Here is a 13,244-nt window from a genome sequence, read left to right on the forward strand (position 1 = left end):
AAGACAAGACATGATCAGACATTATACTTCACATAGTTGCTTATGAAGACATGTCTAATTGCAATGACGACTATTGAGTGTGTGTTGCGTCTTGAGCAACTATGTGAAGTATTGTGTCTGATGATGTCTTGTCTTGACCAACTGGTGTGTGCCTAGCTCATTCCTCAGCTTTCTCTGAGAAACTTCGCTCTCCACCAATATTAATAGGCTACTGTATTTGCCAAAAAATCACCATCATCGCGTTAATCGAGGGTTGTATCGTTGGAGAAAAATGAAACACATCAAGTTTAGAAAGTTTCTTTCTTCATCATATATTTATAATTTATATGTCGTTTGAATAACAATTAACATTCATAAAATAATAATTATTCATAGTCAACAGTGAATTTTTAAATAACATGGTATGTGTGCACCCATCAGAATGTGCTCTAAAAACAAGAATTTCAAATAGTTATGTGTATACACACAATGTTTTCACGCTAAAATATTTATCTAACAAAAATAAAATTATGTTATTAATTAACAACAACAATCATGATAATAACAATTGGGTTTGGATATTGTAAATGAATGATAATGATGTCACTAATGTTGGATGAAAGCGTGGAATAAGTTACAACGTGTATTAATAAAAAGGTTTCAAGAGGAGGAAGGTTGCTATAAACTATTATAAATAATTGCTTTGGCTGAGGATAGGGCTGTGAGGTTGTCGTTGTCACCGCTTCCAGAAAGCAAAAGCCTTCTGGAAGTTGTCATTCTTCTCGAGGACTTTGGCATCCGCCTGAAGGGCGGGACTGACCGACCTTCTAGTCGCGGCGTCCGCCACTCTTAGGCCTCCCGCCTCAAGCGGACTGCCTCCACCTGAAACATCGTGCACACATTTACTGTCATCCGGTGTCGGACCACTCTCATTCAGGCTGTTATTCAAAAACGGACTCGAACTCACACGATTACTAAGCAAGTCATCATTTGTACTACTTACACTATTCTTGCCAGCGCTTGGAGATCTACTACTACTCTTCACACTTTCCCTATCGTCCAGTCTTTTATTTGTACTAACAATACCACCTACTCTACTCACGTTTCTCTTATTATTTTCAACATCCCCTGCCTTACGTCCCAACGTCCCTTTGAAACTTGTGTCATCTATGCTTGGTTTCAAATTGTCAGCGAACCTAGTCTTTGTAGCTTCTTTGAAATGATGTTGTTTTGGACTAGTTTCGAATCGAGCTTTAGGTGGTGATTTTTTATCAGGATGTACCATCGTTTTGTCATCATTAAGGAACCTACTTTGCTTTGATCTAACAACGGTACCACTATCACTAGATAATTTGTTTCCTTCTAATATTTTAGGGGATGATTTTTCGGAGTCTGTCCTCGTTTGTTTTGATCTAAAAGTTACACTATCACTAGTTTTCTCAGCAAATTTAGAGGGTGATTTATCTGAATTTGTACTACTTGTTTTGTTATCATTTAATAACCTACTTTGCTTTGATTCAACAGTGTCACAGTATAATCTGTTTTCTTTTGAGATTTTAGGGGATAAATTATCAGGATTTGTCTTTGTTTTGTCATCATTATGGAACCTAGATTGCTTTGTTTTAACAGAATCACAAGACATCTTTTCATCATCTAAGATTTCAGGGGTCGATTTAATAGAATTTGTCCTTGCTGTCTCATCATTTTGAAACCTCGTTTGCCTTGATTTAACAATATCACTAGAGAACTCTCCTGGGATTTTAGGGAATGATTTATCCGAATATGTTGTCGTTTTGTCATCATTTTGGAACCTGGTCTGTTTCGATTTTACAGTGGCACCACTATCACAAGGTTCTTCAGGGAATGATTTCTCGGAATTCGTCCTAGTTTCGGCATCATTAAGAAACCTAGTATGTTTAATTTGAGTGTTGGCAATAGTGTCACAGAGTTCGTTCTCTTCCAATATGGAGAAAACTTTGTCGGTCAGTTGGTGTGGTTGGGTAGTGGGCGCGTTAATTGAAGAGCAATCGCTGATGCCGCTGTCGCTCCGTTCGCTGCAGACTCGCACGCGACTGTTGCTGCCGTTGCACTCCGCGCTGATTTGGTGGATCTGCTGGCTGGTGGTGACGTGGTTGTGCTGCTCCTCCTCGTTGAGGCTGGACATGCGCGACACTCCGCCGCCGGCGAGCGACTGGCGCGGACTGCTCGACTGTGAGGACGTCGCCGAGTTCCGCCGGCTGGCCGCTGACAGGGTCGCCATGCGGCCCAGTGCACGAATCGCATTTCCCGTTTTCTTTGGTTAACACAACAGCACACAAACATGCGGCAAACAGAAACAAACGGGCACACTGTGTTAGTTCACTAATTAAAACACTGCACTCTCAAAATATGTTAAACAACAGAGAACAAAAGATAATAAGTTATTTGTTGAAGAACCATGAAATTAATGTATGAATTAAACTAGTATAGAAGACCTACATTAATAATTATGTAGTACATAGTTGACCAAAGTGTACACGGATTTACTACATAAATCTTACATATATATATATATGTCTAGAATACGTATTTTTCAAACAGAACCCATTTTAAAAATCCTCGCCGTCCAATTTCTACTAATTAAATTTGTTTTATCAATTCAAGATGTAATTCTCATTTATTGTACTGTATTTCTGACAGAATACAAGATTTAAAGATTCATTCGAGTTCATTCAGCTTACAATTTTGTTGTACAGAAAATCAAACAACTTGATATTCCTAAACTTTCTGTATTGAAAGAGTATGATTTAAAATTATTGCTGGTTATTCAATGATACAATTCATATTACATGAAGACTTGATTAAAGACATGAAATTGAAGAAATTAAATTGATATTCAACTAATACAAACTCAACATTAAAGCTTTCTCTATTGTTCAAGTTGTTTGAGCGGAATATAGATTTACTTTTATGAGAATAGATAAGAGCCAAGATTTGATAAGAATTGAACCCTCATTTTATAAGAATTTACTCCAGATTATTTATCAATGTTTGATATTTATTAAATGGAAGATTTTCGAGTAATAAATTCAATGTGTAACCTACAGTGTAATTAACTTGGAATATATTCTTTAAAATTTATAAGATTGAGTTGTATTGGTAATTGGTACTAGCAAGACACACCTAAAATATATCAATACAATAATATCAATATATCAAGAGTTAGTACGAAAATCTCACTAAATAAAACAATGTAGATAATAAAATTGACACTCACCTGCCATTTTCTACGGATTATGAATTTTTTCAGCTTATCGGTACTAAGTTTTACACAGCTCATAGTTTTATCACATTGTGACATCCATTTATGTTCTAAACATTGTCGAGCGCTAAATCGTTTCCTGGAAAAAAAATAATCGCTACATCCGGATTGGGAACATACATCATTTATCTTATACAAATAATAACAAGCTAGAGCTTCCTTTAGATAATCTAAACTTGTATTTAATATATTTGCATCTCAATTCTCATTCATCTCAATTCAAAGGATCTCTTCGAGTTCTCTAATATTGATAACAGCTTATCATTTTTCCAGCCCAGATAGGAAATTGTAATCTTAAAAATGGTGTTATACTGTACAATCTTCAGATTTTAAAATGTATGCATCTGCAAATATTATTCTAACAGGTAATATACTGCGCCAAATACCTTGGTAGATGAAATTTGTTCTAGCATATTCTGGAGCCTATTGCATGGCTTTTTTAAAACTATCTTAGGCACTGAGTTTGTAGCTACCGCAAAATCTAAAGTTCCTTTGCATTTTTTTCATATTGAAATACTATGATTTTATCTTATATAATCGTTTTTCTTATATATTTTCTGTAATTCATAAGACGAACCACTCCTCGACGCAGGCCTAGCCTAATGGGGAGTGCACTTGATATTTTTTATGTTTTATGCTTTGTAAAATTGTACAATGAAGTGAATAAAAGTTATTATTATTATTATTATTATTATTATTATTATTATTATCTATGAAATCATTATTTAGATGGTCTCTGAACACTGAACTTAAGTAAACTACTTCACTGCTAATGGGTTGGAGTTTGTTATTCGTAAATGTTCAATAATGAATAAAAACCTTAATTTGATACACCTTTAGGTTTCAGCAGTCTAAACTTTGACTGAATAATAGCAAATAGTAAAAACTGTCAGTCACCATGTGAAGCGCTTTCGGACATGACATCAAATTGTTGAAATCCTTGAAGATGGTGTGTGTGTGTGCGGTGAGCATCTAGCCTACGGATCATCTCCAAAAGCATCCTCCATCGTTCTTACTATTATTCCGCCCTCAACGTTTACACTGATATTTCGTAACCAAAGTGTGCAATTTATTAACTAGCAGCTCGTAAAGGAAAGTGAAATTGAAGAAAAAATCAGCACTATTTTGAAACTCAACTGCTAACTTAGCAGATGACCTAGTTACTTGATTCTAGCAGGACCTCCTACCTATATAGTCCTGATTCTAGATTTTTTGCACTATACTGCAATATTACAAACATAATATAAAGCAAAAAAATATCATGTGATAGGGATCTCATTACTGATTGATAGAGCTACAAGAGTTTAATCAGTAGCCTACGTTACTTACTCCTTTCGTTTAACTAAAAGGTTGCTGATTAGATGTTTGACGTCGGGTGATATGGCGTCGAAAGCCTCGTCATCGAAGTCATAATCAGCTCTGGTGATGTTGGCGAATGTCTCAGCGTCGTTGTCACCCATAAACGGCGACAGTCCCGACAATCTTCAATTCATAAATTATAACATTATTAATAAGACGAATATTATGAAGGCATCAAGTGTAATTAGAATTATTATGATAGGTAAATATCAAGAAGTACAAGCTACCAGTCAATCTGTAGATGCCCGCCAAGAAAATCTATCTATTTGATTCTTCTATTTGGCCATATATGGTAGAATATTGCAGAGAAAACTCACATACGGGTGCGGTACTAATAAAATAATACGAGTTTAAGAGAATAATTTGATTTGAAAAATTGGTTTAGAAATAGATTTTAATATTTCGAACGTTCTACTTTTTCATATTAATTTTTTTTATATTTATTCATTCTTATAAATAAATGAAAAAATCAATATAAAAACATTCTAGGAATCTTGAGAGTCGTATTTAAAAACGATTTGTTGTTATTAAAACGTTGCCAAGTTGGATTTCTATGCGTTGCAACATAATGTGTGCTGTAGTGAGGTTCGCGTTGTGTTGTAATGGCAGTGTGGAAAGATAGGTAGGACAACAACGTTGCCAATCCTCTGTCTTGTCAATGCCTTCTATGGAGGGTAACCGAAACTGGTTTATTGATGTAATATTAACTATCCATTCTCGTTTAAAATAATCAATTATTTTATCAAGCAAGAAATTATATTTTTCAATGATTTCATAATCAAGATTATATATTTTAATTAATATTATATTATTCATTGATAAAAACAATCTGGCAGCAGAGCAAAGCGAGAAAGAGATAGCACTTTCACGTGGACCTCACTATGATGCAATAAAACCTATGATTCTAGGACTTGATTGCTGTAGTGAGAGAATCACTTCAAACTGTTAGCATTGTCTGAATGGCAACCATTGATTTCACTCATAAGGAGTGATGACACTTTGAAGTTATTTTGGGCATTGAAGAATGAATCTACCTTCAGGCATCCAAGTCGTGATATTTATCACGATTGTTATTATCCAACGACGTTCATAAAAATAGCCTATCAATTCAATTATGTTTTGTTATTGAGTGTTATTATTGTACTTTGTATTGCACTTACAAAACGTAGCAGATGACGCCGATAGACCACATGTCCGACTCGACGCCGATCGGCTCATAGTTGATGATCTCGGGCGGAATAAACTCGGGAGTGCCGAACAACACCCTCAAAGTGATGTTGGGGCTCAACTTCTGCGCCAGACCAAAGTCAATGATCTTGATCTGATGCGATGTTCGTGTGTAGCACATTATGTTCTCTGGCTGTAACAAAAATATTAAATAATCAAAAATTAAATTAGCCTAACGTACAATCTACTAAATTGTAAATTATAGTATTATATAATGTAATAATTATTATCATTATCATTATTATTATAATTATGGTAATTTTAAATTGAAATATTTATTATTAGTGAGAAAATATTTCTTCTCGTGTTGGCAAATAAAATTCTTCCAAAAGCTGAACTACAGTAACTATATAACCATTTACTATTTCAAGTTTTAAAACTATATTGGGAAAAAAACTTGAAAGAGACTATATTGAAATAATTACGGAAATATGCTTTAATAAGTAAAGGCGACCGATTTGGAATCTTCATTGTGGCGGCGGGAAAAAAGCTTAAGCATAATTTAACTTTGATTTCAATGTTTCATAACATGTTATATCCAATTGAGCCAGAAAAATATTTTGAAATTAGATTATTAGAAGTTCGATCCAATAAATTGGATGAGGACATACAATACAAAATTGAAATCTATCTTTCTGAATATTTTTTATCTAGATCCGTGGTTCCCAAAAAGTGATCCGCGAAAGCTCTGGAAGTGGTCCGCGAGGAGCCCGAGGGAAGAAAAATTGATGTTTTAAGCAATATTAGTGTTATTCAAATCAACTTTATTGGTCTATATTGAAGTATAATCAGTTTCCCTTCGAAAATGTTATACCAAACTCATAGGAAGTTCAAAATATGTTTCCAATCGGTACAGAAGTGATAAGTTCCAAATTTCCAATGCTCGGACTATAAAGTTTGTTTTGAATCTTAATGGCGGATTTGTACCACGTGATCGAGCTAGCCAATCAAAAGCGTGACAGTGGGTATACTCACTACCTCCGTAAACAGTACCTCTACCTCCTAAACTACCTCCTACTCACTACCTGTTTACGGAGGTAGTGGTATACTGTGGGTATATAGTTACTGTAAGCTGAACGCGTTTTTATTTGTATATATTATTTATAATCACATTATCTCCATGTTGTACCGTATCTTTGAATTTTTAAATTTGTAAAAGAGTAAGTGAATTTCTTTTTCATTTTTTTATTAATGATAAATCGATTGATAAATTTTCTTCAACTAATTATTATACTAATTTCATCCATTAGATTTTCTGCAACTTTTCAACTTTCTTATTTACTTTAAAAACATTGATTACAAAGTATTTTTATCAATTCAGTTATATTTTCTTGATAAATACAAGAACAGAACTCACCTTGAGATCTAAATGTACGACACTGTTTTGATGCATGTAGTCAACACCCTCACAAATTTGCCTCATGAAAAGCATGCAGTCTCTCTCAGTCAATGTGAAGTCATCAGCCACAACTCTTTCAAACAATTCACCACCTGTTATACTGCGAACAATGAATAAGTACACATCAGTAACAGCGTGTTACTTTTTTTTATTTAGATATTCAAATCCACTCGCACATTGATCAATATGGTGATCATCTCTATAATTGATACCAAATTGATCAGAAACTTCCTAAACTTACCTAAAAGATAGTATAACAATACATTTCTAGACATTTAGTTAGATACCGTACCTAAATTTTGAAAATTGAATAATTTCAAATAAAAGTAAAAAATGATAAGTTTCAAATAGCTTCAAATGAGAAGATTCGATACCAAATGAAGCTTCATCAAGAAAAGATCAGAATATAACAGCAATATTGTTCTCAAGAAATGAACATTACATCATTATGTAAATCAATTGTACCCTTTGGTCTTCATAAAAAATAGATATTTTCTCCTCCCAGACTTATGTGAAAAATTATTACCAAAGAAGTTTCACTTATGAATCTCTTTCACTCTTTTTGATGGATAATTATTGTTAGGAATTACCTTACATATGATCAGTTTTTTCAGGAAAAATAAAAGATTTGTGGAGTTGGAACACATATTGTAATTATTGGTAAGAACGCTATTCATGTGAATTTTTAAATATAATAATATTTTAATAAATATAGCTCGTTCAATCAATTTCATCACTTCCAAGAAAATCTGACTTCCATACAGTGGGCTACTGTTATTTCTCTCTCGTATATACTGTTATTTCTCTCTCGTATGTACGTACTGTTATTTCTCACCACATTTTTTCTAAATCCAAACATAATGACTCATTAAAAACTGCTGTTTTAGAAATGTCAATTACTGATCATTATGCGACTGCTCTTCACGCATCAATTAAAAAAGATATTTGTTCTCAATCTAGTCAGCCATGTAAGTTTATTGAAGTGAGGAATGTTAATAAAGAAAAGTTGTTAGAGGAGAAGAGCTTTAATGAATTGGGAGATTGACGCGAATAGAAGTATTGAAACATTAGTAAATGAATTTGTAAATAATGTAAAAACATGCATCAGAAGAGCAACAGTTATTAAAAAGGTTAATTTAACTAAAAAACATTTGAAGCCTTGGATGTCCAATGGAATTCCAAAGACCATAACTATAAGAGATAGATTATATAAAAAATTGAGAAATGAACCATTCAATGTAGAGCTGAGAAGGAAATTCCTGTCTTACAGAAATATAATAGTAGATATAATTAGAAAAGCAAAAGATTTATATTATCAATCAGAAATAAATGAAGCTCAAGGTGACCGTAAGAAGATTTGGTCTGTGATAAATCAAGCAATTATTAGGGTAGATAAGAGTTCACAATTACATGTAAATCAAGATCTTAATGCTTTGAATGACTATTTTGTGAATGTAGGTATAAATCAAGCGCAGGAAATATTGATATACATGGACAGAATGAGGATCAATATTTGGAAAAAACGATAGATATTGAAAATACATTTAATTTCAATTTTGTTACTGAAACAGAAATCAAGGAAGTAATCAAAAGTTTGAATGATAATAAGGCACCTGGATGGGATAACATATCCAACAGCGTGCTGAAACTATTAACTGACACAATCTCTAAATCTCTTTCAGAAATTTTCAATTGTTGATTTTCATCTGGATACTTTCCCTTGCATTTTAAGCATGCAAAAGTAATTCCTTTACACAAGGGGGGAGCAAAGAAATACCTCAAAATTATAGACCAATTAGCTTGCTAAGTTCTACTATTTCTAAAATTTTCGAAAAATTGGTGAAGAAAAGATTACTTGAATTTCTAGATGTTAATAAAATCCTTGATAAGAGGCAGTTCGGTTTCCAACAGGTTAGAAGTACAGAGGATGCATTGGAGTCCTTAACTGGGACAATATACAATGGTTTCAAAACAAATAAAAAATCCTTGGTCATGTTTCTGGACCTGGCCAAGGCTTTTGACACAGTTCCACATGATAAAATGATTCAGAAACTATCTAATATTGGTATTCAAGGAATAGAGTTAGATTTCTTTGAAAGTTATCAAAGGGGTAGAAGCCAAATCGTTATCTGTGGTGGTAGTAATAGTGAGATTAGAGATGTGACATGGGGACTACCTCAAGGGACTGTATTGGGACCAATTTTATTTTTGATCTATGTTAATAACCTCCCTAGTGTACTGGACTCAGTTGGGTCTAAGACAGTTTGTTTTGCTGATGACACAGCACTTATCTTCCAAGAAGGTTCCTGGGAAGATGTTATCAAGCAAACAAAAGTGGGTTACATTAAGGTTTCTCAGTGGCTAAAATGTAATTATTTGAGACTAAATCTTGGTAAATCGAAATGTATGACCTTCAGTCCAACAACAAGAGGAGAACTAGATTTGAACAGGCTTTGTATGAATAATGCGTGTAACAGCTATCCATGTGATTCTTGCAATGGTTATTGAGAGTGTAAAAAATTACAAGTACCTTGGTATTCTTGTCGATAAGCATCTACGCTGGTCACCTCAGATTAGCTACCTTTGTAGAAAATTAAGGGTGGTCAATTTGAAAATGTACATGCTTAGAAGTATTTTGAGTCTAGAATTACTAAAATCTGTTTATTCTGCTTTATTCCAATCCTTAGTTCAGTATGGTAATTCTATATGGGGAGGAACTTTTGATTCAACTTTAAAACCTTTATTTGTTCTACAAAAGTTAGTTATCAAAACAATAATCAAGTATCCAAGAGATTTCCCAAGTGTCACATTGTTTCAAAATTCCAATCTGTTCACTATAAGACAATTGTTCATTTTAAAGACTATTAAGAAACATGTGCTCAAATTAAAAAATATGCAAAATTTTCAAAGAGTAACTAGACAAGTCGCTCAAAACTTAATCATAATTGAAAGAGTTGACAGCACCCTATCCCGTAGAAGTATTTCATATTTGAGAAATAAGCTCTATAATAAAGTTCCAAGAGGATGGTTGATAAAGAAGCCTAAAATAAAAGAACTCCTTACCTGGGTGAAAAAAATTATTTTTATTCAATTAATGATTTGGTTTGATATTGATTGATGTTGTATGAATTTAAAATTCAGCTTTATGTATATCTTTAATTATTGTTACTTCTTAGAATGGAATATTGAGTTGGTTGAATGTTAATTATTGTAAGCCTATACTAGTATAATATTCTATGATTATTTTATATATTAATATTAATGTACAAGTGAAGAAGATATATTAAGACTCCACGTCGGCGTACAAGTTTTCTTTTGCCGACGTGTAGCACAAAGTTGTCATTTCCTTTTTGTTGTATTCTGTGTATATTTTTTGTGCAATAAACGATTTGATTTGTATGGGATCTCTCGTATCTCTCTCGTTATATATCTCTATACAGCCCGGGGTGGGTGTTGGCATTCTCTACCACTCTCCTCCACTCATCTCAGTCAGCAGTCTTGGACTGGCATCCTCTCACTTCCACTCCTGCCAAGTCCTTTATGACACAATCCATCCAGCGATTTCATGGCCTTCCCTTCATCCTGCGGTTTCCCAGCTTGCTCCTCAATATTCTAAGAGGAGCAGAATAATTATCTTATACAGGTTTTCATTATTGTTTCAAATGGCAATCAGGGGCCATTTTGTCACCTACTATACAACCATAGAAAATAAATATTGGCGATGTTTTCATGAAATGAAAAAGCAATTTAGATAGGTACTCACTACTCAGTAACCATGACAATCTCCCTGGTGTTGTCGTAGGCAGAGACGAGCTGCAGCAGCTTGGGATGCCTGAGGCAGTTCATGATGTCGATCTCCTCCAGCACCTTCTGCTTGTCCTGCTTCTTGATGCAGCGCACAAACTTGGCGGCCATTTTGTTGTTGGACAGTTTGTCGAGGACTTTGTGCACGACGCCGTAGCGGCCCTTTCCCAGTTCCTCCATGATTTCATAGCGGCTGCTGAACACGTGACCCGGCTCCACTTGGACACGCTCCCAGGTCCGCGGTTCCACCGCCACTTCCTCCTCATCCGAGCCTATTAATATAGTTCCTCAATGTTATATAGGGTTGATGTAAATTATGGAAACAGCTTAATATTTTCAGCTCAAGTGGAATTTGACGTTAGGTCTGGTTGGGGATCCTATTCAAATTGAAAAACTACTTTTCTGTCACTCCAAAATATTGGTTCACCATCTTTGATCGCCGTTTTGAATTCAACTCCATTTTTTAAATAATAGGAAGATCGTCATAAGATACATGATATCAATACAGATTTTCAAGAGAAAAAGAATGACAAAAACCGCACATAAATAACTCCATCAAGAAATATTGAGCTGTTTCCATAATTTTCACCAACTCTGTAAAATTTAACAGTTATGATGAAAGTTGAAATTTGTTCTGTTTGGTTTCGTGTTTAGAAGCTGACTGATAAATTCAAAATTTTAGTTAATACATTTTTACATGAAGTTGTTTGTGAATAAAATCATAACCTAAATAAACTCTAGGCTGTCTATTTTTAATTAGGGATTAAAGGAGTTTTGGGTGAACGCCTGTTGTTTCTACCTGAATTGTATTTATTATCTAAATATGAATATAAAAAATAATATATTAGGCATTTATAAACTGATATATGATTCGACCCCTCATTATACAAATAAATATCACAGTTTTTCAATAATATGAACTGAGACTCACTCCCAGCTAACAAGGTTCTACATGCGGGTTATTGCCATATGTGATTACTTGTTACTTACAATTTGATGAAACCAATAAATAAAAAATATTACTACCTATTCGAATGCCATACTGCTATTGACAAACTATTTTGTTCAATATAATGGTGATTGTTGAATGAAAACTTAGCTCAATGAAATATTCTAATTATGTTGAAAGTGTAAAGTGAGCTATCGTAGGCCCTACCTGAAGACGCCTTCGATCCAATGGAAATGATGGGAGTCTCGACACTGGCTTCGCTGGCTCCATGCACATTCTCAGCTCTCACCCTGAACACGTAATCTATGCCAGGAACCAGGTCATGCACTGTGTGAGACAGTGAGTGGCATCTGAAACACATCCATGTCATACATGCACATTTATAAATTTTAATATTAAAAGCTGATGAAATGCAAATCCAAATACATTAATTAAAAAATAAAAATGAGAAAAAATTCTGTTAAATTGGATTTTCTTGTATGTGTGTGGGAATGCCTTCACGTATGATGTGGAAGCCCCTGTTGAAACTTACTGGCAAAATTACTCACGTTGGGACCCGTCTGGAAATGTTAAATGGAATTTAATATTATTCAATCCAAAAATTACAATACAAATAGTAAAATTTTTAATTGAAATTAGTCATTCAAGTGACATATAGTTTTAAACAATTTCAATAAAAACATGAAAAAGTGTTAATAGATTACTATTAAATATATATTGGTAGGAAAACGGATAAATGAAACACTTTAAGGTTCTAATACTTTTAAGGTTCTGAATTATCATATATTTGGAAGTAGAATAGTAGGTTTGAAGTTCAGATTACATAAATATTCATTGTGGTTTCATTTGTTCTTTAAATATTTTTTCGTATATAAATCATACAAATTCACTAACCATATTGCATCTGTAGCCTAGTGGTGTGGCTTTTTTACTAGTATTCAATTTTATTTTTAATATTTTTATTTTTTGTATTCTTACTATGTATAATGAATCATTGTAAATATTTTGTTATTGAAGCATTTTTTTGGGAGAAATCCTGTATGAATTCATGTTTTAATGAATAAAGAAATATATATTATTCATCATTTATTTACGACCATTCATTATAAACAAATGAATGAATTACAGATTGCTCATTCGGCGAATTCATAAAAAAAAATCTGAAGTAGAGGCAATAATATTGCCATTTTCATGTATTCAGTGTCAAACTTCAAAACCGTTTGATT

At 33.5% G+C, this 13,244-nt stretch overlaps 1 protein-coding gene across 1 annotated transcript in view; it reads right to left on the minus strand.

The window, feature by feature from the left end:
• Nucleotides 1-284: 284 nt before the first annotated feature.
• Nucleotides 285-13,244, minus strand: part of LOC111049935 (muscle M-line assembly protein unc-89) — a 316,788-nt gene continuing 303,828 nt past the window's right edge. Inside the window, 7 exon segments of the mRNA XM_039431390.1 lie at nt 285-2,272; nt 3,236-3,359; nt 4,610-4,762; nt 5,800-5,999; nt 7,224-7,365; nt 11,029-11,341; nt 12,226-12,368. Coding sequence (XP_039287324.1) covers nt 716-2,272; nt 3,236-3,359; nt 4,610-4,762; nt 5,800-5,999; nt 7,224-7,365; nt 11,029-11,341; nt 12,226-12,368 — 2,632 coding nt within the window. The 3' untranslated portion in view covers nt 285-715.

This window comes from Nilaparvata lugens, chromosome 6 (assembly GCF_014356525.2).
Source record: "Nilaparvata lugens isolate BPH chromosome 6, ASM1435652v1, whole genome shotgun sequence".
Classification (NCBI taxonomy): Eukaryota; Metazoa; Arthropoda; class Insecta; order Hemiptera; family Delphacidae; genus Nilaparvata; species Nilaparvata lugens.